The 25759-nt window shown below is 40.5% G+C and overlaps 1 protein-coding gene across 2 annotated transcripts in view; it reads left to right on the top strand.

Annotated features, from left to right (window-relative positions):
- The window catches only part of PIGU (phosphatidylinositol glycan anchor biosynthesis class U), a 90715-nt gene that overhangs the window by 30029 nt on the left and 34927 nt on the right, over positions 1 to 25759 (top strand). For both annotated transcript variants that reach the window (XM_002692442.5, XM_059893022.1), the window contains one exon: positions 13550 to 13647. In XM_002692442.5, the coding sequence (XP_002692488.1) occupies positions 13550 to 13647 (98 nt within the window). The remainder of the gene's footprint in view (positions 1 to 13549; positions 13648 to 25759) is intronic.

The following is a 25759-nucleotide window of genomic DNA, read 5'->3' as shown; positions in this document are numbered from 1 at the left end:
GCAAAGTAATGTCTCTGCTTTTTTTGTTTGTTTATTTATTTTTTTTTAAATTTTATTTTATTTTTAAACTTTACAATATTGTATTAGTTTTGCCAAATATTGAAATGAATCCGCCACAGGTATACATGTGTTCCCCATCCTCCCTTCTCCCTCCCCATACCATCCCTCTGGGTCGTCCCAGTGCACCAGCCGTAAGCATCCAGTATCGTGCATTGAACCTGGACTGGCGACTCGTTTCATATATGATATTATACATGTTTCAATGTCATTCTCCCAGATCTTCCCAACCTCTCCCTCTCCCACAGAGTCCAAAAGACTGTTCTATACATCAGTGTCTCTTTTGCTGTCTCGTATACAGGGTTATTGTTACCATCTTTCTAAATTCCATATATATGCGTTAGTATACTGTATTGGTGTTTTTCTTTCTGGCTTACTTCACTCTATATAATAGGCTCCAGTTTCATCCACCGGGAAAACTGGTCAACCACTTGTAAAAGAATGAAACTGGAACACTTTCTAACACCATACACAAAAATAAACTCAAAATGGATTAAAGATCTAAACATAAGACCAGAAACTATAAAACCCCTAGAGGAGAACATAGGCAAAACACTCTCTGACATACATCACAGCAGGATCCTCTATGACCCACCTCCCAGAATATTGGAAATAAAAGCAAAAATAAACAAATGGGACCTAATTAAACTTAAAAGCTTCTGCACAACAAAGTCTCTGCTTTTTAATATGCTGTCTAGGTTGGTCGTAGCTTTTCTTCCAAGGAGCAAGTGTCTTTTAATTTCATGGCTGCAGTCACCATCTGCAGTGATTTTGTGATACCGTTCAATATCACAGTAATTCAACTCTGTGCCTCAGCCAGTAATGCTGAAGAATCTGAAGTTGAATGGTTCTATGAAGACCTACAAGACCTTCTAGAAGTAACACTCAAAAAAGATGTCATTTTCATTATAGGGGACTGGAATGCAAAGGTAGGAAGTCAAGAGATACCTGGAGTAACAGGGAAATTTGGCCTTGGGGTTCAGAATGAACCAGGGCAAAGGCTTAACAGAGTTTTGCAAGGAGAATGCACTGGTCGTAGCAAACACCCTCTTCCACAAACACAAGAGAAGACTCTACATACGGACATCACCAGATGGTCAATACCAAAATCAGATTGATTATATTCTTTGCAGCCAAAGATGGAGAAGCTCTATACAATCAGCGAAACAAGACTGGGAGCTGACTGTGGCTCAGATCATGAACTCCTTATTGCCAAATTCAGACTTAAATTGAAGAAAATAGGGAAAACCACTGGACCATTCAGGTATGACCTAAATCACATCCCTTAATGATTATACAGTGGAAGTGACAAATAGATTCAAGGGATTAGATCTGATAGAGTGCCTGAAGAACTATGAACGGAGGTTAGTGACCTTATACGGGAGGCAGGGATCAAGACCATCCCCAAGAAAAAGAAATGCAAAAAGACAAAATGGTTATCTGAGGAGGCCTTACAAATAGCTGAGAAAAGAAGAGAAGCTAAAGGCAAAGGAGAAAAAGAAAGATATATCCATTTGAATGCAGAGTTCCAAAGAATAGCAAGGAGAGATAAGAAAGCCTTCCTCAGTGATCAATGCAAGAAAAACAATAGAAAAACAATAGAATGGGAAAGACCAGAGCTCTCGTCAGAAAATTAGAGATACCAAGGAATATTTCACAATATGGGCACAATAAAGGACAGAAATGGTAAGGACCTAACAGAAGCAGAAGATATTAAGAAAAGGTGGCAAGAATACACAGAAGAACTATACAAAAAAGATTTTCATGACCCAGATAACCACGATGGTGTGATCACTCAACTAGAGCCAGACATCCTGTAGTGTGAAGTCAAGTGGGCCTTAGCAAGCATTGTTACGAACAAAGCTAGTGGAGGTGATGGAATTCCAGTTGAGCTGTGTCAAATCCTAAAAGATGATGCTGTGAAAGTGCTGCACTCAATTATGCCAGCAAAGTTGGAAAACTCAGCAGTATCCACAGGACTGGAAAAGGTCAGTTTTCATTCCAATCCCAAAGAAAGGCAATTCCAAAGAATGTTCAAACTATCGCACAATTGCACTCATCTCACATTCTAGCAAAGTAATGCTCAAAATCCTCCAAGCCAGGCTTCAATAATACGTGAACCGTGAACTTCCAGATGTTCAAGCTAGATTTAGAAAAGGCAGAGGAACCAGAAATCAAATTGCCAACATCCATTGGATCATCAAAAAAGCAAGAGAGTTCCAGAAAAAATATCTACTTCTGCTTTATTGACTATGCCAAAGCCTTTGACTGTGTAGATCACAACAAACTGTGAAAAATTCTGAAAGAGATGGGACTACCAGACCATCTGACCTGCCTCCTGAGAAATCTGTATGCAAGTCAAGAAGCAACAGTTAGGACTAGACATAGACTGGTTCCAGATTGCGAAAGGAGTACATCAAGGCTGTATATTGTCACCCTGCTTATTTAACTTCTATGCAGAGTACATCCTGTGAAATGCTGGGCTGGATGAAGCACAAACTGGAATCAGGGTTGCAGGGAGAAATCAATAACCTCAGATATTAATTATTAGATAACTAATAAAGCAAAGCAAATTGAAAACACAGAGAGAGAAGTGGCTTTTTTTATTCCCTTTCAAATTGGCAAAGATTTTAGAAGATAATTCTCAGTGCTGGCAAAGTGCTGTCAAATTGGCATTTTCCCACATCTCAAGTTGACTTATAAATTGGTACAACCCTCTTGAGAAGCAATTTGGCAGTAAAATGTTTGTACTTTAATGAATTTTAGTTTTGATAACCTAATTCCAAAATAATGCAGAATTATAGACCAGGCTTTATGATACAAAGTCATTAATTAAGGATTATTTATAATAGAAAAATTGGAAACTACTTCAAAATAGAGGAATGACTGAGTAAAACATATTTGCCCATGTAATTAAAGAAAATACAATTTACCCATGCACATATTTAATAATAATTCTACATTATGTGAGAGTACATTTATTTTTTAAAACTGAGTACAAAATTATATATTTTAATAAAATATAGTCTCAACTATGTGAAAACCACAGCACAAATAGAAAACAGATTCCAAAAGAGTAGTACTTGTTTCTAGTAGAGTAAGTTCATGAGTAATTTTTGTTTCTTCCTCCAAGTTTCTTTAATGAGCACATAATTTAAAATAAAGTAACTTAATTGACGAGGGACCGTGGAAGTTAACTTAGTATCTGTCTTCCCAGACTTTGATGGAGCAGGTGTCCCCTCAGAAGGGAGTGGCCTCATTTGCTTTGTCCCGTTGACTCCTTCTTGCCCTCCCTTGACTTCCTGTGTGTCAGGCCAGGGTTGTCTGGGATACGTCAAGAGCCACAGGCCACGACAAGGTCCAGGCCAGTGTATTGTGATGTCCTTGTTGGGGTGTTGGCCTGGAAACTCAGGTCTGTAGGCAGGGTTGATATTAGTTTAGTGAAGTGGCTTTGGTTTCAGTTCAGAGGTTGGAGCTTTGGTGAAGGAGTACTCTGCCTATCTGTGAGCTAGTTAAAATACTCCATCCCTCTGAAGTTGTCTTCATTAGGTTTTCACAAGGAAAACAAACAGATGTTAATAGGTATCCTGCCTGTTCACTGTGGTTGTTTGTCCACAGTGAGATGCTCCAGACTGGAAATTCCTGAGGTTTGCTGCCTAAGGACCCTTCCAACTGTCCTTATTCCACCAAAAGAGGCCTGCATGACAGCACTTGCTTCCCAAGGGAAAAGAAAGATCAGTACTACCAGAGGTAGTCCAGAGTAAGAGCTCAGGCTCTTCTGATGTCAGACAGATGTCAACAAAAAATGTTGCCTTCAAAATCAGAAAATAAAGGGTGTTGCAGCCCTCAAGCCATCACATTCCAGCTGCCCTGAAAGTGAATCCAGAAAGAACTCAGGATAGAAACAGGATGACCCATCTGGTGGCCAGTGCTGCAGCCACTCTCCCCCTTTTCCCCCCTTACCCCCAGACAGTGTACCCTGAGGAGACTCAGGGTGAGAATGTCCCCACCCAGGTAGCTGAGGTGCATATCAAAGGAATGATTTCAGTGAGACTCTTGCATCTGCTTTTTTTAAGAAAAGTGCTAAATTCCTTAACTTGAGGTATATAGTTTTCTTTCATTAACAGGAGACTTTTGATGTTCAAATTACCTGGTCTTTGTTGCAAAAACTACTATAGGGTACATGTATATTCATGTCTGAGTCCCTTCACTGTTCACCTGAGACTATCACAACATTGTTAATCAGCTATACCCTAATACAAAATAAAGTTTAAAACAAAAAAACTGCTATATATCCTGGCTCTTCCCTTACTTCTTCGGAAGCAGTCTCTGAGAGCTATCTGAGATGGTTTGTCTCAAGCTTAAGTCCTCAGTCTTGTCCACCAAATAAAATATAAATCTCAACTTTTTAGGTTGTGCATTTTTTTTAGTGAGACAGACCTGGTGGCTAATTGTAGCTCCAGCCCTTCCTGACAGTATCACCTCAAGTAAGTGACTTAACTGTTTGGGGCCTCAGTTTCCTTGTCTATAACATGGGGACTGAAACAATCTCTACTGTGTAAAGGGAACATAAAGAATGAATGAGATGGTAATGTGAAACAGTGTAGTATAGGGGCAGGTACTGGATGCTCAGTAAATGGTGGTGCTGATTGTTACTCTTAATATTATCTTCCTATTTAAAAGACCCCTCAGGATAGACAGGGTCTCCTTGAGTCTTCTGGAAAGGACTGGGAGAAGGTTAAAAGGAGAGGGTCTCTTCCTGGAGCCCTGGAAGAACATGGCAGAGTGGTGATCCTGAGCCCTGATGAACCCATCACTTCCGTATGCAGTTCCTCTCGGTAACCTTTTCACAGGCCCAAGGACCCTAGGATGAACCAGCCTGGGATTTTGTCAGATCAACCCAACTTCGAAACCTGTTTGTGCTGAGGCCTTACCAGTGCTGAGGCCTCAGGCAAATCACACAGCCTCTAGAGCTTCGGTTTGATCACACAGATAAGATCAGCCTCATGGATTAGTGGAGGAATAAACAAGAAACTTCACTGGAGCTTTAGGACTTCCCTGGTAAAGCATCTGTCTACAGTGCGGGAGACCTGGGTTCAATCTCTGGGTTGGGAAGATCCTCTGGAGAAGGAAATGGCAACCCACTCTATTACTATTGCCTGGAAAATCCCATGGACAGAGGAGCCTGGTAGGCTACAGTCCATGGGGTCCCAAAGAGTCAGACATGACTGAGCGACTTCACTTTCACTTTAAGTTTCAAACAAGAAACAAAAACCCAATAGTTGCCTATTGTGATGTTAGTTGCCTGTTGCTCTGTTGTAATGTTAATAATACAGTCATGGACTGAGGTCAAGAAGGTAGCATAGTGATGCAGTTAAAAGACTAGGGGCTCTGGAATGCGACTGTCTTGGTTCATATTCTGTTACTGTTCACCAGTTTGGGACCCCTTGGCCAATAACATCTCTGTCCTTCAGTTGACTTATGTGTAGAATGGGGATAGAAATAGTACCCACTTCATGGAATTATTGGAAGGACTAAATGACTTAATAGGTTTAAAGTGCTTATAGTTGTGGCTGGAACAGAATATATGCTCAGTGAATTATCGTCGTCATCATCACCAATATGGATGGACCACTCTGAGAAAGCCTGCACTGTCGAAAGAATACTGGGCGGGGAGGCTGGAACGTTGAGCCAGGCCCCAGCCCCTCCTCCTGCCCAGTTGTCTCGCTTGCTGTTCAGGTCCTAGTGCAACTTCCTCTTCTGAATGTCCTTGGGACCTCAGTCCTTTTGACCACATTCCAGTCTGTCCCATTGCCTATTCTAGTACAGAATAGACTATTCTATTCTGTTTGTGTCCCAGTCTCTGCTCATTCTACTTGAATTCCACATCTTGAACGAGCCCCCACAGCCCCACCTCATCGACATTCCTGCACTGTCCTATAGCTCTGCCCCTGACCCAGGCCCAGATCCCTTCAAAGTACAGTCTCTGGAGGCAGAGTGTTAGCCCAGGTCTTGCCAAGGCTTGTTTTGGCCTTCACGCTGAAACAAATAGAGGCTTGGAAAACATAGTCAAAGCTCGATTGGCTAGATAATAAAATTTCCTGCAGCCAGTGCATGTATACAGTTGACTCATTTACTTTAATATTCTTACGATAAGGCCAAAGACTAGAGCTGGTACAGAAAACCTAGTGCCTGAGTATCTGGGCCATTCTAGCAGATAAATGGTAGCAATTATCTCTCTTTTTTTTTTTAATTCAGTCTTCTTGGTATAGTTTGTCCTGGTTAGATGAGCAGTATGCCCTAGCTCTTGCCCAAATGAGGCTGCCACTTCATTATTATTTGAAATACCATGCCCAGGCTTGTAGACATGTTCTTGAATGATTGTGCAAGCTAAGCCTTCCTTGATTTGACCCCTACCTACTTGCTTGCTGAGACTTTTTTTGGCCACACTGCATGGCATGTGGGGTCTTAGTTCTCCGACTAGGGATTGAATCCCTGCCTCTTGCACCGGAAGCACAGTCTTAAGCACTGGACCACCAGGGAAGTCCCTTGCTGAGACTTCTTAGATTATAACTTTTTGTTGAAGTACAACATACAGAAAAGAGCACAAATCATTAGTGTACAGTTGAATGAATTTTCATAAGATGATGAGTAACCAACATATTAAGAAACAGGATGTTACCAACATTCACAAAAGTCCCTTTTGCACCCTCTTCCAGCCACTCCTTCCAACTCTGTTTTGCCATGTTGAGCTAATTACGATCCTCATCCCTCCACCCCCAGTATACCATTCTTCCCCTAGCCCTCCTGCCTGTGTAATTGCTGTTCCCTTGGACTGCCAGGCCTCACCTACTCATTGTTCAAAACTCAGGTGTCATCTTCTCCTAATGGATTCTGAATACTTGCACCGTACTTTCCTCCCATATTTTGTCATTGTTTACTGGGAGCTCCCTCAGGACAGAAACTATCTGAGTCATCAGTCTTCCGCACTCAGCACAGGCTTGGCATAGAACTGGCACTCCAGAAACATTTGCATATTGTATTGTTGTTGTTCTGTCTCTGAGTTGTGTCCGACTCTTTGTGACCCCATGGACTGCAGCACGCTAGCCTTCCCTGTCCTTCACTGTCTCTCAGAGTTTGCTCAAACTCATGTCTGTTGAGTCAGTGATGCCATCCAACCATCTCACTTTCTTCAGCCCTCTTCTCCTGCCCTCAGTCTTTCCCAGCATCAGGGTCTTTTCCAGTGAGTTGGCTCTTTGCATCAGGTGGCCAAAAGATTGTAGCTTCAGCATCAGTCCTTCCAATGAATATTCAGGGTTGATTTCCTTTAGGATTGACTGGTTTGATCTCCTGCCAGTCCAAGGGACTCTCAAGAGTGTCTAAAATATTTGAAGACACCTTTTATTTTTATCTTTCCTGACCCTGTCCCAAGCACATACCATCCTCCTGCCTTCCTAATTCACTCTTCTTGCCTCTTCTAGTTTTTTTAAAAAACCATGTCAGCCCTGTCTGAGTCTCTCGTGTGCCTCCACTCTCCCCCCTCACTGTTGCTCAGACTGTGCGTGTGCCCCATCCACACATGCCCTAGCCTCCCACACACCAGGCTCCTGACTATTGCAGGACCACGTTTCTGCCCCCAGACCAGAGGCCTCAGTCTTATAATAGTTTGCTCCACATCCTCTGTGCTGGCCGCCTACCACAGGTCCTCAACTGCTATTCTGCAGGGTCTGTTTTATTTAAAAGTCAGAATCTATGGTAAGCGGCTTATGGCTTAGATGGTAAAGAATCTGCCTGTAATGCAGGAGACCTGGGTTCAATCCCTGGGTTGGGAAGATCCCCTGGAGAAGGGAATGGCAACCCACTCCAGTATTCTTGCCTGGAGAATTCTGTGGACAGAAGAGCCTGGAGGGCTACAGTCCATGGGATCGCAAGGAGTCAGATATGACTGAATGACTAACACTACATGTTTCATTACTCTGTATTCTATACTTCATAAGTTTTCCTTTCTCAAGAACATTGGTCTCAATTAGACTTAAGGTGATCATTTCACAATATGTAGAAATATCAAATCATTATGTTGTACATCTAAAACTTATGTAATGTTATATGTCAATTAAATCTCAATTTAAAAAAAAAAGGAAATTGATTTTCTCCTAAGATTTTAAAAAAAGTTTTCAGGGGAACTTCCTGGTGGTCCAATGGTTAGGACTTTGCCCTTTCACTTTGGAGGGTGTGGGTTTGATCTCTGGTCCAGGAGCTAAAATCCCACAAGCTGCACAGTGCAGCCAAATAAAAACAAGATAATTACAAAAATAAAAAGGATTTCACATGTATCACTGAATGATACTCATTCATTCACCATGTGGGTGAGGTATTGTACTAAGATGCTAGAGATTCTAAGTTAAGAGAGGTTTATTGTCTTTGATTAACTCACAGACACATGAGAGAAAAATATTAGCAAATTATTAGAAGAGTGTCAGTACTGAATGAGAGTGTTGAATGAGTAAGAAAATGGGCACTGGAATCAGCTGAGTGATCCCATTACTTAACGTGATACATTATCTTTGTTTCTGTACCTTGGTTTCTTCACCTAAAGAGCTTTGACATACAGAGGATAGGTGCCTAGCCCCTAGTAAGTGATGGGTAAATGGTAGCTGTACTTGACTGTCATTAGCATCTCTGCTTAGGCCTCATAGAGGAAGTAACATTTCAACTGGTCACTACAGGATGGGTCTGTTCTAGAAGGAGGACAGAGAAGGACAGCTAAGAAATAGCCTGAGAACGGACACAGAAGAATGAAAGGGCATGATGTTTTTAGACACTGGGGAATGATCCAGTGTAGCTGAAGAACAGAGGATGTGTAGGGATGGTGAGAGATGAAGCTCGGGAAATAAGACCCAGATAGTGAAGGGTCTTTTTAAAAATTAATTAATTAATTATTTGGCTGAGCCAGGACTTAGTTGTGGTGCACAGGATCTTCTATCTTCATAGCTACATGTGGGATCTTTACTTGCAGCATGGGAACTTCTAGTTGGGGCATGTGGGATCTAGTTCTCTGACCAGGGATCAAACCCGGGCCCCCTGCATTAGGAGTATGGAGTCTTAGCCACGGGACCTCCAGGGAAGTTCTCGTTGAAGGGTCTTGTTTGCTGCTGTTTGGACATAATCTGATAGATGAAATAGAACCCTGAGAAGTCTTTTAAGAGGGGCTTGTCACAATCTAAACTGTCTTTTAGACGTTTCCTTCTGGTACTTCTGTACCAGGATGGATTGGATGGGAGGGAGGTGGGGAGACCCCTGAGAAGGAAGAAGAACCTGCTAAAAACTGGTGAGAGAAGATAAGAGTGCGAATTGCAGTGATGGCTATTCCAGAGGTGGGTCAGTGGGGCGTGGTGACTGGTGGTAAGATTGTGAGAGCAGGAGGGTTGAAGAAGAGCTGCAATGTCCAGAGAGCTGCTGATGCCGCATACTGGTAGAGGGACTAGCGGAAGGAACAGATTTTTCCTTCCTAATTATTTCATCGAAGGAGAAAGACTGCTTCTTCCTGATCTTGGAAGCAAGTATTCTAAAACTCACAAATCCATTCTTTAGCTTGGGGCAGTTTCTTCTCTATTGGGCCTTATAAATAGTTAGCTGCTCCAGACAAATAATTACTGATCTCGGGTGCTTAGGGCAGAAGGTGGCTTTGTTTCTTTCTCTCCCTGGAGTCTCTTGGGAGAGAGGGGGTGAAAGCCATGTGTTTGTTTTCACCACATTTGTAAGAATGAATGGAGTTGAAACATTACCCCTCCTCTGTTAACAGACCCTTGGGCCTCTTCTCACTCCCAGGGCCATTAATCTCTGTAGAAAACAGTGTTAAATTTAAAAGTTCTTGGGACTTCCTTGGTGCTCCAGTGGTTAAGAATACACCTTCCAGTGCAGGGGACACAGGTTCTATCCCTGATCAGGGAACTAAGATCCCATGTGCCGAGGGGCAACTAAGCCCATGCCACCGCAACTACTGAGCCGACAATGCTCTGCAGCTAGAGAGAAGCCTGTTTGCCACAATGAAAGATCCTGCATGCTGCAACTAAGATCTGACACAGCTAAATTTTTTTTTTTTCCCCAAAAGTTCATTCCAGCTTTTCCCCTTTCTTTGCTGGTTTCCCACAAAATATCATTCACCTTTTTGCCCTCGTCAAGGAATTCTGAGTCCCCCTAGCTGTTGGACTCCAGAATAGGACCTTGCCCACCACTACCATCTCCCTATCTTAGAATTGACCCAGTTCTGGTTCTAGCTGTGTGGGGGCCTCTGCTGGTAACATAGCTTGGCTGGGCACGATCTGTCCCTGCTCAGTCATAATTATAAGTACCGTGGATATAGGCCGTCATGCTGGCATTAGTCAACAATAGCCCATTCTATTGGAGAAGGCAATGGCACCCCACTCCAGTACTCTTGCCTGGAAAATCCCATGGACGGAGGAGCCTGGTAGGCTGCAGTCCATGGGGTCGGCTAAGAGTCGGGCACAACTGAGGGACTTCACTTTGACTTTTCACTTTCATGCATTGCAGAAGGAAATGGCAACCCACTCCAGTATTCTTGCCTAGAGAATCCCAGGGATGGGGGAGCCTGGTGGGCTGTCGTCTATGGGGTCGCACAGAGTCAGACACAACTGAAGCGACTTAGCAGCAGCAGCAGCAGCCCATTCTATAGGGTTCTGTCCCTGGTCTTTTACTTCCAGCTTCCTCTTTTCTTTCCACTTTCTTTCAACGAGGAATTGTTTTCAGCTGGTGAATTTCATTGGCTTGAAGTGTGGAGCACCCAAAGTTATTTTCTCCATCACTCTCCAGTGAAGTAGTCGCTTTCATAACCCTCCCTCTTCCAAGGTGGCTCTCAGATGTTCCAAGTATAGATCTTCCTTGATTTATAATGAAGTTATGTCCCAGTAAACCCATCACAGGTTGAACATATCCTAAGTCAAAGCTACATTGAGTACACCTCACCTACTGAACATTGTAGCTTAGTTTAACCTAGCCTACCTTACATGTGCTCAGGACACCTACATGAGCCTACAGTTGGGCGGGCAAAATCATCCAACACAAAGCCTATTTTATAATAAAGTGTTGAATATTCATGCAATTTATTGAATCTGTGCTGAAAGTGAAAAGCAGAATAGTTGAATGGATGCAAGTGTGTTGATTGTTTAACCTCGAGATTGACTGGTTGACTGGGAGCTGCGGCTGCTGCTGCTCACCATCACTAGTCTGGGGAAAAAGAATATTCAAAATTAGAAGTATGGTTTCTGCTGAATGCTTATCACTTTTGTACCATAAAAAAAAAAAAAAAAAAAACGCAAGTTAAACCACTATGCGTAGACCACATTAGTGGGCAGAAAAGTCCTATGGAACAGCTCCTTCTGTTTATTTCTGGAGCTGAGTTGGGAGAGGGTAAAATTCCCTAGACTGAGTGGAGTGAATAGTTCCTTCTTTTATGAAACACCTTTGAGAGGATGTCTGTTTTCTTTTCAGTAAAAGTTGACCCCACACTAATAAGAGTGACCACGAGCAACATTATTTGATGAAATATTACCATTATAGATACCAGCCTTGGACCATCATTTGATCTCTACTGATTTCTGGGCCACTCTCGAATCTCTGTGGTAAACTAGGTATCTCTAGCTTTGATTTTAGGGTATTCCTTTATCTTAAACCATCTGAAAGGCAATAGCTACTTGGTTTTTAAAAATATGTATCAGTTTTTTCTTACATCCATCTAGTTTTTTTAAACTGAAGTATAATTGATTTACAATGTTGTAGTTTGTATCTGCTAATCTCAAAGTCCTAACTTAACCCTCTGTCATCCCTTTTCCCTCTTTGGTAACAGTAAGTTAGTTTTCTGTGTCTCTGTGTCTTTCTGTTTCATAAATAAGTTCATTCGTGTTATATTTTAGATTCCACATATAAATGATATCGTATGGTATTCGTCTTTCTAACTTAGATGATCATCTCTTGGTCCATCCATGTTGCTGCAAATGGCGTTATTTCATTCTTATGGCTCAGTAGTAGTCTGTTGAGTGTATATACCACATCTTCTTTCCTTATTTATCTGTTGGTGGACATTTAGGTTGTTTCCATGTCTTGTAAATAGTGCTGCTGTTAATATTGGAGTGCATGTATCTTTTTGAATTAGAGTTTTCTCCAGATACACACCCAGAAGTGGGATTTTTGGATTATATGGCAACTCTATTTTTTAGCTTTTTAAGGAACCTCCATACATGTGTTTGTTGGTCATTTGTATGTCTTCTTTGGAGAAATATCTGTATAAGTCTTCTGCTCATTTTTTGATTGGGTTTTTTTTTTTGTTGTTGTTATTAAATTGTGTGAGCTGTTTATATATTTTGGAAATTAATCCCTTGTCAATTGTATCATTTAGAAATATTTTCTCCCAGTCCGTAGGTTGTCTTTTTGTTTTGTTTATGATTTCCTTTGCTGTACAAAAGCTTATAAATTTGATTAGGTTCTATTTGTTTATTTTTGCTTTCTTTTCTATTACCTTGGGAGACAAGATATCTGTTTTTTTTCTGAAGACAAAAACAAAGGATCCTTCTAGGAAGTTTAGAAAATACAGAGAAGCAAAAATGAAAAATCACCATAATCCAACCACCCAGAGGAAAACACTGAAATTTGTGGCCTAACCACTTAGGTTTTTTAAAAATATATTTATGTATATTTTTTAAAGAGGTTATAGCATGTATCTCTTTTATGATCTTCAATTAATAGAATGGTATATCTCCATGTCATTGAAAATTCCTTATAACATCATATTTAGTAATTCCATAGTGGCCCATTTTATGTAGAGAATAGAGAATAGCGGCCCATTTTATGTAGAATATTAATAAAGATAAATATATTTTAATCTGAAAAAATAAAAAGCATATACAAAAGGAAAGAATATTATAAAAATAGTGATGGAGTGTTGCAACAATCAAAAGTATAGGTTTCAGGGACTTCCCTGGTGATTCAGTGGTTAGGGCTCTATGCTTCCACTGAGGGGGTCCAGGTTTGATCCCTGGTTGGGGAACAAAGGTCCTGCATGCTGCCCATTGCGACCCCCCAAAAAAGTATAGGTTTCACAGCTCTGAATCTCATAAGCAATAACTGTAAGCTTAATAAACTGTTTAGTTAAATAGGACATGGGTGTTAACAGACTAGATCTTTTTATTCATCTTTGGGCTGAAGTTTTGTAAAATTTTTCTGGGTCTGAAAATTTTACAAGAAATATACCTGTGGTGTTGTTAAAGGTAAGTGGTTTTGAGTTTCTTGGTTTCCTTTTATTAGAAATTAAGCCAAGAAGTTCTCACTCTTGTGAGTTTGCATACATCTTAGGCACCAAGGAGACATTTGACAGATTATTTGACAGCAGTTATTGGAAGTTTCTTGTTTGGGGGGACTGGTTGAATTGAATCCTAATCGATGTGCCTGGATTAGTCCATGTATTTATTTCTTTTTACAGGTAGTGCCCTCCTCAGTGCTATCTTTCTTGCCTTAGCAACGTACCAGTCTCTGTACCCACTCACCTTGTTTGTCCCAGGACTCCTCTATCTCCTCCAGGTAAGCACTTGCTGGTCAGAAGCCAACACTCAGGTGACCTTTAATACACAGCATGGTCCTTGCTTAGGGGAAAGAAGGGCATGGCACAATAAAGGCTGTGGGACTGCGTCTCCAGTTCACATTTGCTTGCTTCTCCTTGAAAACACAAAGAAACTTGACTAACTTTAAACAAAGTGAACTCTTGGGTAGCCATTTCCTTCTCCAGGGGATCTTCCTGATCCAGGGATCGAACCCAGGTCTCCTGCATTGCAGGCAGGTTCTTTATCTGAGCTACCAGGGAACCCCCAATGATCATTATGTTCTAATTATACATATCATTGCAAATGTATCAGTGCATTTCATTTTTATGTTTGTAATTGGGATCCTTGCATTCTTTTTTTTTTTTTTTGCCTAATATTCACAGATCCTTCTCTGAGCCCATTTCTTTAACTTTTTTTTGTATAACAACACTGCCTTTGTAAGGTTCTTACGAATTTAATGTTGTGGGTGTACCTGATGCAATGCCTGGACCATAGTGGGAGATCAGTAGTTTAGTTGAAGAATGCAAACTGCTAATATTTACTGAGAACTTACTACTTGTTGGTCACTATGCTGAGCACTCTCCAGGCTTCATCTCATTTCAACCACAGAAGAACTTTAACAGGTTGGTCATATTATAAGCTGTGTATTCATCTACTAGTAATGATATTAGACACATACATTGTAGCTAGAATGTATGGCAGTTTAATCACTTGCCTGAGGTCACATGGCCAGCAAGTGACTGCTGAGATGTGAGCTTGGGCAGAGCCTGCTCTTAAGCATCTGTCTTTTCTACTCAAGTAAGAATATACACATCTCCTCAAGAGCAAGTAGCTGCTTACAGGTCCTGCATGGTTCCAAATCCATTCTTAGAAGGAAACATTTCGTGAAAGGGTATGGAGGGCAATGCCATGATTCAAACCAAGAAATGTCTGTTTTCAGAACCCTTGTTCTTAATTATAAAATTTCTGTGCAACTGCTGCTGAAACTGAGTGTGTACCTCTGTTTACTGAAATAGGCCATGTGTGCTTGTCCTTTTAAGTGACTTCCTCATGTATCTTTTGGCTGATGTGTACAGTGGCACATGGTTAGCTTAGTCTTTCTCCTATTTGGGGAATTTGAGAGCTGCCCTAGTTGTCACTAATATAAGTAGTATAGACATTTAATTTCCTTAAGGTGTGTTCTTCCAGCTAAATTTTTAGCACCAAAAGTGTGAGAAATTTTATAGTTTTTTTATGCAAGACCACACTGCTCACCAGAAATCTGGAGCCAATCTGTGGGGCCACCATCAGCGTCTAAAGTGAACCACTTCCTCCCAGGCCACCAGCACTGGCTTTTCAAATTTGATTTATGATTATTAGTTTAATAGCTATATCATCATCCTGTGAAGTTATTTTACTTTGACTTGCTTTCTAGCTTCTTGTAGAAAGCAGACATCTTCTTACATAACAGTATGTTGTTGGTTATTTCCTTTCTTGCTTCATATTTACAGTTTATTCTTTAGAAGATCTGAGCACCACAAAGAATGCATTGCAACCAGAATTTCTGTACAACTATTTATCAGATTAATACTATAAAAGTATATTTACTGAGACACATGAACTGACCAAAAAATTTTAAGTGGCTTGTTAAGCCAAATACTAAATACTATGTTATGTAAAATAGCTCTTATTTAAAACTCAAGGAAATTCTGTCCTGACAACAGTGGACAGTGTGGCTGAGTCATGGAGTCTAGCTACTCAAGCGGTCACTTTGTTCAGCTCCTCCCTCCACAAGTATGGACTGAGCATCCGGAGTCAGTATGCTAGACACTCTGGGAGACTCTGCAGATAAAAAGCCTTTAATAAAGGTTGCTGAGCAGGAAGTCCTAAAGGAAGACAGCTCTGGCAGCAGCCTGGGTTGGATTGGAGTGAGGAGGAGCTGAGGTTGGGAAGAGTTTGGCCATCGTATTAGGTCGAGTCAGAGGGCTTGACTAGGGGCCCAGATCAGTGTCACGGGAAATGGAGAGATGAGGGACTAGATGCAGAATTCTAGGAGGTAGAATTGGCTGTGTGGCAGCTCTGTATATGTGGTGAACAGGACTGGAAAGAGTGAGATAAACTACAGGACCCATTTATGTAGAAATTACACGTACTATATTTATGTGTTTTTATCTAAGTGTATGAAGTGGCCTTGAAAGGCAGTAGGGCCTTGTGAGGCACAGTAGTACATTTGGAAAATCAATCCAGTGACATCCAGGAAATAAACCCACTTGTTTAAATATGAGGAAGGGTGGGAACCATAAGCAGCCCAGGATAAGGCAGGTCTAGGACAGCCTGGGATGCCTCAAGTGAGTTGAGTTCCTGTGGGTCACTGTGTTTAGGCTACATACTGAATGGCCACCTAGTGGGGAGCTGTAGCAAAGCTGTAAGCATCAGATGGGTAGTTAGACCTGATAGTCTTAAAAATCCTTTCATCCCCCTAATTGAATTGGATTTGATAACCACAGGAAAATGATACATCTGCTTTTGAGGTTATATTTTTCTAGAGTTTTTAAAGCCCTCTATAGACACATCCATCCATCTAGGAGAGATTATGTCATTTATGTGAGGGCACAGGCTCGACTGGTACATCTTAATGGATGGAGAGCAAAATAGTATTGAAGACTAATGGGGAACTTCCTTTGGTGGTCCAGTGGTTAAGACTTTACACTTCCAATGCAGGGGACCCAGGTTCAGTCCCTCATCAGGGAACTAGATCCCACACACTGCAACTAAGACCCATGCAGCCAAATAAATAAAAATAATATTATTTATTTATTTTTAATTGGAGGATAATTGCTTTGCAATGTTGTGTTGGTTTCTGCCATGCATTGACATGAATCAGCCATAGGTATACACATGTCTCTTCCCTCTTGAACCTCTCTCCCATCTCCCACCTGATCCTACCCCCTCTTGATTGTCACAGAGCAAGGGTTTGAGCTCCCTGCATTATACAGCAAATTCCCACTGGCTGTCTATTTTACATATGGTAATGTATATGTTACCAAATACAGGCTCTTGGTTCATCCACCTCACTGGAACTGACTCAAATCTATTCATTTTTATGGCTGGGTAATATTCCATTGTATATATGCACCACAACTTCTTTATCCATTCATTTGATGATGGACATCTAGGTTGCTTTCATGGCCTGGCTATTGTAAATAGTACTACAGTGAACACTGGGGTACATGTGTCTTTAAGAATGGTTTTCTCAGGGTATATGCCCAGTACTGGGATTGCTGGGTCATATGATAGTTTTATTTCTAGTTTCTTTAAAGAACTCTCCATACTGTTCTCCATAGTGACTCTTATCAATTTACATTCCCACCAGCAGTGCAAGAGGATTCCCTTTTCTCCACATCCTCTCCAGCATTTATTGTTTGTAGATGTTTTGATGATGGCCATTCTGACCGGTGTGAGGTCATGGTCATCATTGTAGTTTTGATTTGCATTGCTCTAATAGTGAGCAGTGTTGAGCACCTTTTCATGTGTTTATCAGCCATCTGTACATCTTCTTTGAGGAGATGTCTTTTTAGGTCTTCTGCCCAGTTTTTGATTGAGTTGTTTGTTTTAATAATAATTTTAAAAATGTGACTAAATTTATTATATTCTGAGTATCAAAAGAATAATTACTGCAAGTAATTGTAAAACACTGAAGAAAAGTCTCTGTGTCTATAGTGATGCTCAGAAAAGGGGGGAAGAGAAAAAAATGCACGTGCCATCATTAAATATGGCTCTTTTATCAATTTTTTTTACTCTGAAAATCAATACTTAGAAGAAAAAAACTAAGCAATTACCCTTTCTTCTTAAAATGAGCTATAATTCTTCCCTAGTTAATGAAGGAAAGTTCTTTACAGAAAACTGCCAGCTTATAACTGCAGAAGGAAGGCTAGAATGGGTAATCATCAGTGAAATGATTAAATCTAGCAAAGAACATCATTGGATGCTAAAATCATTAGATGAAAGATTTTTTGGAGAACAGAGTATTTGCATCCTCATGGTGCCATAATAGTACCCCCTCCTACCTCTAAATTATTGGCTAAAAGCAAAGGGAAAATTGAATCTTTACAAAGGAGTGCTGTGGCAGTCACCACCTTAACCAGGTAATCCAGCTCAGCATCACTTATGGTGAAATGGCTTGACATGATGTGCTTCATAATGTCATCAGTTCAGAGCACACAGCATCACCTCCAAGGTATTTTTACCCAGAATGTTTACTTCGATTAAGCCTTTAGATATGACTTCTGATTTTTAGGAAGTACAAGAGCAGAAAAGCGAAAGAAAGCGAAGTCGCTCAGTCGTGTCCGACTCTGCGACCCCATGGACTGTAGCCTACCAGGCTCCTCAGTCCATGGAATTTTCCAGGTAAGAGTACTGGAGTGGGTTGCCATTTCCTTCTCCACGGGATCTTCCTGACCCAGGGATCGAACCCGGGTCTCCCACATTGCAGGCAGACGCTTTACCGTCTGAGCCACAAGAGCAGAAGCACAAGTTAAATGATACTATCATTTAAACAATGGAAGGAAATACTCGACCAACCAAAATATAGGACAATCAAAATATAGAGATATAGACAGCTGGTCTACATCTCTTCAAAAAGTCAATGTCATAAAAAAGAAAAAGTGAAGGGACTGTTCTAGATGAAAGAGACAGTAATTGACTGAAATGGGTGAGTCTTGATTGAACTCTGGTTTGGAAAAAATAGTTATAAAAGATGTTTGGAGGATATTCAGAATATTTTTGAAGATAGATTAGATATTAGATGATTATAGGAAATTGTTGATTTCTTGGATTGAGAAGAGTATTATAGTATATAGGAGCATGTCCTTATTTTTAGAAGCTATATGCAGGAATATTTGGGGGAGAAATGTCATGTGTAGGAAATTCATACACACAGAAAAGTTTATATATAGCAGGGTATTAATATTTAATCTAGATGACAGCCATCTGGTTGATTATTGTATTATTTTTTCAACTTTTCTATGTGAGAATTTTATAATGCAAAGGAGAGACATTAGAATACAGGCTCTGAAGTTGGCTTGGCTTGGCTTCTGATAAGCTCTGTGACCCTGGGAAGTGACTACTTAACTTCTGTATGTCTCAGTTTCCTCGTCTGTAAAATGCAGATAATACAGTAGTAGCTACTGCAAAGGGTTAATACATGTCTAGTATGTAGAACAGAGTATGACATGAGTTCAATAGATATTAGTTATGGTTATTAGTATTTAAATGTTCTTAAAAAGGACATGGTCACCAGTGTGGAGATATGTGAGGTGATAGGGAGAAGAGAGGGCTTCCCTGGTAGCTCAGGAATCTGCCTGCAATGCAGGAGACCCCAGTTTGATTCCTGGGTTGGGAAGATCCCCTGGAGAAAGGATAGGCCACCCACTGCAGTATTCTTGGGCTTCCCTGGTGGCTCAGACAGTAAGAATCCACCTGCAATGAGGGAGACCTGGGTTTGATCCCTGGGTTGGGAGGATCCCCTGGAGGAGTGGGCAACCCACTCCAGTATTCTTGCCTAGAGAATCCCCACGGGCAGAGGAGCATGGCAGGCTACAGTCTATGGGGTCGCAAAGAGTCAGACATGATTGAGTGACTAAGCACAGCACAGGGAGAAGAGAAAATAATTCATTTTTTAGAGTCAAAAGAACTATAAGCATTAGTTTGAAATTACACCTTTGACACTGCAGATCTGCCTCCATCCTGCTGGTCGTATTTCTAGAGGGTACAAGAGGCAGGTGGTGGACATGCTCATGTCTGATCAGTGCCAGAGGCAAAGCTGTTTTTCCCTTTCCTACATGAGATGCAGAGAGGCTTCATGATCAAAGGCAGGGGATGCTGCAGCTGGCTCCCTGGTGAGTCACTTCTGAGAATGGTAGTTTGAGCCCATCTGGTCCCTTCCCCCAACTTTACTCTTCTCTGACCTTGGCTTAGGGCCTAGTTTCCAAATTAGAGAAAAGCTTAAAATGTTATGCTCTGATCGCATGCAGAAGAAAACAGCCCTAGAGCACCCAGGACCAAGAGGCTGCAGCGAAGGATGGGCCAAGTGCACAGGACCTCAAGGCTGAAGCTGTGAAGCCGACAGAGGGAGGTTCCTGGTGCAGTCAGGAAAGTTTCTATTCCCTTCCTTCTTTTTGCTTGGGATTCCTTAGAGCGTTTGAGGTCCTTATTTTCTTTGAAAGGGTATAACAGAAACCAGGGTGAAATAACCTTCTGAGTGTTCTTATGGTTTTTGCTTTAATCTGATCTGACCCCTGGAGGCAGAAATGGCAACCCCACTCCAGTATTCTTGCTTGAAAAATCCCATGGACAGAGGATCCTGGCGGGCTACAGTTCATGGAGATGCAAAGAGTTGGACACGACAGAGCCACTGAGCATGCATGCATGCAATCTGACCTCTCTTGTCTTTGAACTGAAAAATTAACCCTGTGATTTCTATATTTCTGGAGCTTGGAGCAGATCACGTGGCACTGGCTTGTACTAAAGAAGCCAAATCCAACCAGGTCTTTCTTGATAACAGGGCACTTCCCCAGGATTTCTGCAGGGCCTTGTTTAGAATTTTCGCCTCTTACTCCTCCTTTCCCAGCCAGTTTCTGTTCATTCTCCTGCTTCCAGGAGAGTGACCAAGGTAGAGGTGGCAGTGTTCTTAGCTTCCTTTCTTTTTGGAACAGGTGAAAATGAGGGTAAGGGGTTGATCATGCATTTGCAATAAACTTTTTACCAGTTTTATTGCCTCTAATATACCTAATCATGTAAAATATATCTTCTGGGTCTCAGCCTGAGATTTCAATAGCTTAGATATAAAGACTTTTGTTAGATTTCAGTTCTCTTTGAGAGTTTTGTTTTTTCTGATTACTGATTTTTTCCTTTTTTCACCATGTCCTAGAAAGAAAATAGTTTCTGTATAGAAAAATGCCTTTCTCCCTGTACTTTAGAGAGTTAATGGGGAGGGCAATAATTATACATTTCTCCCCTTCCTTATTATAGTTTGGCTTTTCCTGAAGCAATCTGAGAATTCTCTTACTTCTCTAAATATTTTTACGTGTTAGCAACGGTGTGACTTCTGGGATATAATGACACACTGGTTTAATTTTTCAGGTTAAAGGTACACATAGCCCATGGACCACATCTGTCCCACAGATGTGTTTTATGTAACCTTAGTGTTTAATTCTATTATTCGTTGTCATTACTTTTAAAATTCATGTTAAAATGTATATTTCTGGCTTCTTTTGAAAAATTGGAAGATCTGGCTTTTAGTTTAGCGCCTTAGTTTTCCACAGTCCATATGCTTCATCTCTATTACACTTCACTCATTTGTTACATGCCTGGCTTCTCTAGGTATTTGAGTATGTGTGTTTATATTCACTGAAAGATCTAGAAACAATGACCAACCCAGTATCAGTGATTATCCTTGACGCTCAGATTGTAATCTTACTATTTTTAGCCCCTGAAAGAAACTAGGGTTTCTTAGAGTAATGGCTGACTTTAGGTTGAGGGCAGGAAGTGTGCAGGATAATCCTGGAACACTGTGTTATCAGAAAACAAGGGAACTGCCAAAGACTCTTGTGGAATCTAAAAAAATAGTACAAATAAATGTATATGCAAAACAGAAACAGACCCACAGATAATAGAAGACAAACTTGAGGTTACTAAAGGGGTAGAGGGAAGTGGGGAGGGACAAATTAAGGGCATGAGATTAACAGATATGAATTACTACATTTAAAATAGATAAGCAATAAAGATATACTGTATAGCACAGGGACTTATACTTAATATCTTGTAATAACCTATAGTGGAATGTAATCTGCAGGAATACTGAATCACTATGATGTACACCTAAAACCAGCACAATATTGTAAATAACTGTACTTAAATTTAAAAATCTGATACAAATGTTTTTTTAATGAGCAAGGTTAAAGTATAAAAGCATGCATATTTAGATGGAAAGCTGTTAAGAAATACAAGGAAGTGAGTACTATAAAAACCAGGAAAAATTGTTACTTTGAGGGAAGAGGGGATTCTGGTTGGGACAGGGCACAGAGAGAAACTTAGGGAGTGACATGAAGTCTCTGTCTCTCTCGACCTCATGATCGTTTGCTTGATAATCATTCACTAAGTTTTATATTGGTTTTATGTATTTTGTATTTTACTTTTACAGTGAAAAGTTTTAAAAAGTTGATGAGAATGTTTAGGTCATCACCCTTTCAACCCTTCCTACTTACGTACTTTTCACTTTAAGGTAGCATTTGCTACTGATCAAGATAGGTGAGTAAAAGGAATGCTCATTTGTTCACTGAGAAATTTGTAGTGTGGACCTCTAGATTAAGTTTGGCTGGAGTATTTATAAATAACAAGCTATCAAAGGATTGCCTGAGTTTCTTTTTTCAAAAATTTTAGGTATGCCTTGCTTTAATGTAACAGAAGTAGTTCTAAAAGATGACTTAATCTTTAAGCAAGGCAAGTTTTTATAAATAGACTCGGTAAATATTCCACATTATATTTTCAGAGCTCTGTTCACTAAAGCAAACCCGATTCTAAGACCAAGTCTTAAAAATTATACCTAAAATTTAATACACATAATCACAGATTTGCCAGGGGCAAGGAGGGGATCATTTCCTACTCCTAACAACAATAGCACTTTAGGTCCAATAAAGCACTGAGAATATGGTAGCAAGCAAAAACTGGGAGGCTCTCATGGGATTTGCCAAGTTAGAAAAGCCTCATATGTTGGGTATATGCTTCAGAGGTCTACAAAGAGACCACTTTGAACAGTCTACCTGATTCAGTTCTTCATGGCATTCTCACTTCCCAGCTTATTTCTTTTTAAATGTCATTTAGCAGGTAGGAAGTGTTTTTGTTTGTTTTGTTTTGTTTTTCTTCCATGGGTTGTGGTTTCTTCCCTCCCTCCCTTTCTTCCTTCTAGGCTAGATGGCAGTATTTTTCAGGAAGAAGAGAAGATCAAAATTATCAAAGGCAGGTAGAAGTCTAGAAGGGAACTCAGAACCTAGGCGGCTTACTCTTTAAATGTGTCTATGAATGCCTCTTCTTTGTTGAATTATTTTCCATCCCCAGAAATGTACTATTTTCTGAAAACTTTGTTCTTTTGGTGCAGCATTGTCAATAGAACCTTTTGTGATGATGGATATATTGTATATCTGTATACTGTCGACATAGTAGTCAGGAGCCTCATGTGGCAATTGAACACCTGCAGTGTGCTAGTGAGACTGAGAAACTGAATTTTTAATTTTAATTAATTTCCATTAATTTAAATTTAAATAATCACATGTGACTAGGAGACAGCACAGTTTGAAGGTAAGAGTAACCCAGTGGTTAGGACTCTGAGTTCCCATTGCAGGGGACACAGGGATTTGATACCTGGCAGGGGTGGGGGACTAATATCCAAAATATCATGTGTGAAACGAGATGCCAGTCCAGGTTCGATGCACGATACTGGATGCATGGGGCTAGAGCACTGGGACGACCCAGAGGGATGGTATGGGGAGGGAGGAGGGAGGAGGGTTCAGGATGGGGAACACATGTATACCTGTGGTGGATTCATTTTGATATTTGGCAAAACTAATACAATTATGTAAAGTTTAAAAATAAAATAAAATTAAAAAAAAAAAAAAGAGGAGCGCTAAGTATGTGCAAGCTTAGAGAGCAGCCATAGGGTTGATCCGTTTCCTTTCCTCTCATGTTTAACACTAATGTTATCTCTGTTCTCTTGACTGACTTCCCACTCTCCTTAAAGTCATTACCATGGAGTTATATATGATGTCTTTATAACTTGTCTTAAAATACTTGTGCATAGGCCATCTGACATTATACATGTGCCAGTTAGTTTCAGCCTCAACTTTAGGGGCAGTGAGTTACTTTGAAGAAGCATCCATGCACTGTGGTACTCAACTAGCTTTGCATCAGAAAGGCCGTGCTCCACAAGTGGCTGCCATCCCTGCTTCCATAGCTTGAGCTGCACCTTCGCTGACTACGGCACAGTTAATGTCAGAGCAGATTGGATTTTTGTTGGTGAGATTAGTTGAATATCAGAAGTAGGCACTCATAGGTGAAATCGAAATATTCAAAAGAAGTGGAATGAACTAAAACATTTTAGATACTTCCTATATTTGCATGAGGAGGAAATAAGAATCTAGGAAAATCTGTAACTTCTTCCATTGGAGATGGTGCCTGAGGCTTAGTTCCTAACTGATCCTGTGTCTAGCTTTCTCTAGGTAACATTTCTGGTTACCTAATGCGACCCTAAGGGCAACAGAAGCTTATCTCTGGGATATTGTCACTTCTGCCTTGAGTGAACCTTCCTTGCAAGTGGTGATTGCAACAACTGATAGGGGAGAGAGCTGGGACTTAATCAGCCTTCTGCAGTGGTTTGTGTAAACTGTTGTGTGCTTGCTTGCTAATGGATATTTGTTTAATAAATGTTGCTAAGGGTGCCAGAATCTAGACTGAAACTTGCTTTCTTTGTGGTAAGATCCTAGAGGAGGAGCTAACCCTTACACATCTGAAACTTTTTTCAAGGCAACTGTCAAAAACCTATGAGTAATAACCAAAATGGCCACTGAATTGCATGCTTGAAGTAGTTAAACGTGTAGCACCATATGTTTAAAGTATACAGTACAGAGATTGAATCGCATACATCATGAAATGATTACCATAATATGTTTAGTAAACATCATCATCTCATACAGATACAAAAGAAAAAAATTTTTTTCCCTTGTGATGAGAACTTTTAGGATTTACTCCCTTAACAACTTTATTATACAACATCCAGCAGTGTTAATTATATTTATCGTGTTGTACATTACATCCCTAGGACTTATTTATCTTATAACCAGAAGTTTGTACCTTTTGACTATCTTCATCCAGTTCTCCCTTCCCTATTCCCCACTCTGGTGACCACAAATCTGATCTCTTTTGCTATGAGTTTGTTTTTTTGTTTGTTTTTGAAGTATAATTGACCTACAACACTATGTTAGTCCCTGGCCCACAGCATAGTGTTTCAATATTTCTATACATTACAAAATGATTATCATGGCCGTTTGTTTGTTAGCTGTATACCCTGCTAACTTCACTGAATTATCTTATTGTTTGTTATTTTTATCATGAGTAGTTGTTGCATGTATCTAATACTGATCTTAGTTATTTAAGCTGTTTGTGATACACTATCAATAGCTTTCGTTATCTTAACTAACCTTACATTTTTGTAATAAACCCAACCTAGTACTCTTGCCTGGAAAATCCCATGGACGGAGGAGCCTGGTAGGCTGCAGTCCATGGGGTCGCTAAGAGTCGGACACGACTGAGCGACTTCACTTTCACTTTTCCCTTTCATGCATTGGAGGAGGAAATGGCAACCCACTCCAGTGTTCTTGCCTGGAGAATCCCAGGGACGGCGGGGCCTTGTGGGCTGCCGTCTATGGGGTCGCACAGAGTCAGACACGACTGAAGCGACTTAGCAGCAGCAGCAGCAGTCATAATACAACGTTATGGTAATCGTTTTCTTATATTGCTGAATTAGACAATATTGCACCTAGCATTTTTGCTTTTGTGTTGGTAGTTGATTTTAGTAGCAAGGTTATATTTGCTGTGAAAATGTTAATGTAAGATTAGAATCACCTGCTTCTTGAATGTTGGTAGAATTTTCCTGTAAAACTGGCTTGGCCTGCTCTTTTTTTTTTAATGGGAAAAAATTTCATTGCTAATCCATTTTCTTAAATGGTTATGCTGCTGTTATTCTTTACGGCATCTTCACCAGGAGTAGATTCAGTCTCGAGAAACCACTTTCTTTGCTCATCCATGAGAAACAGCTCCTCGTCTGATCAAGTTTTATCATGAGATTGCAGCAGTTCAGTCTCATCTTCAGGCTCCACTTCTAGTTGTCTTGCTATTTCTACCACCTCTGCAGTTGCTTTCTCTACTGAAGACCTGAAGGCCTCTAAGTCCTCCATGAGGGTTGGAGTCAGCTTCTTCCAGACTCCTATCAATTTTAATATTTTGACCTCCCCATGAATCTTGAATATTCTTACTGATCTAGAATCCTTTCCAGATGGTTTTCA

This window comes from Bos taurus, chromosome 13 (genome assembly GCF_002263795.3).
Source record: "Bos taurus isolate L1 Dominette 01449 registration number 42190680 breed Hereford chromosome 13, ARS-UCD2.0, whole genome shotgun sequence".
Taxonomy (NCBI): Eukaryota; Metazoa; Chordata; class Mammalia; order Artiodactyla; family Bovidae; genus Bos; species Bos taurus.
This window is presented reverse-complemented; position numbering and strand designations above follow the sequence as displayed.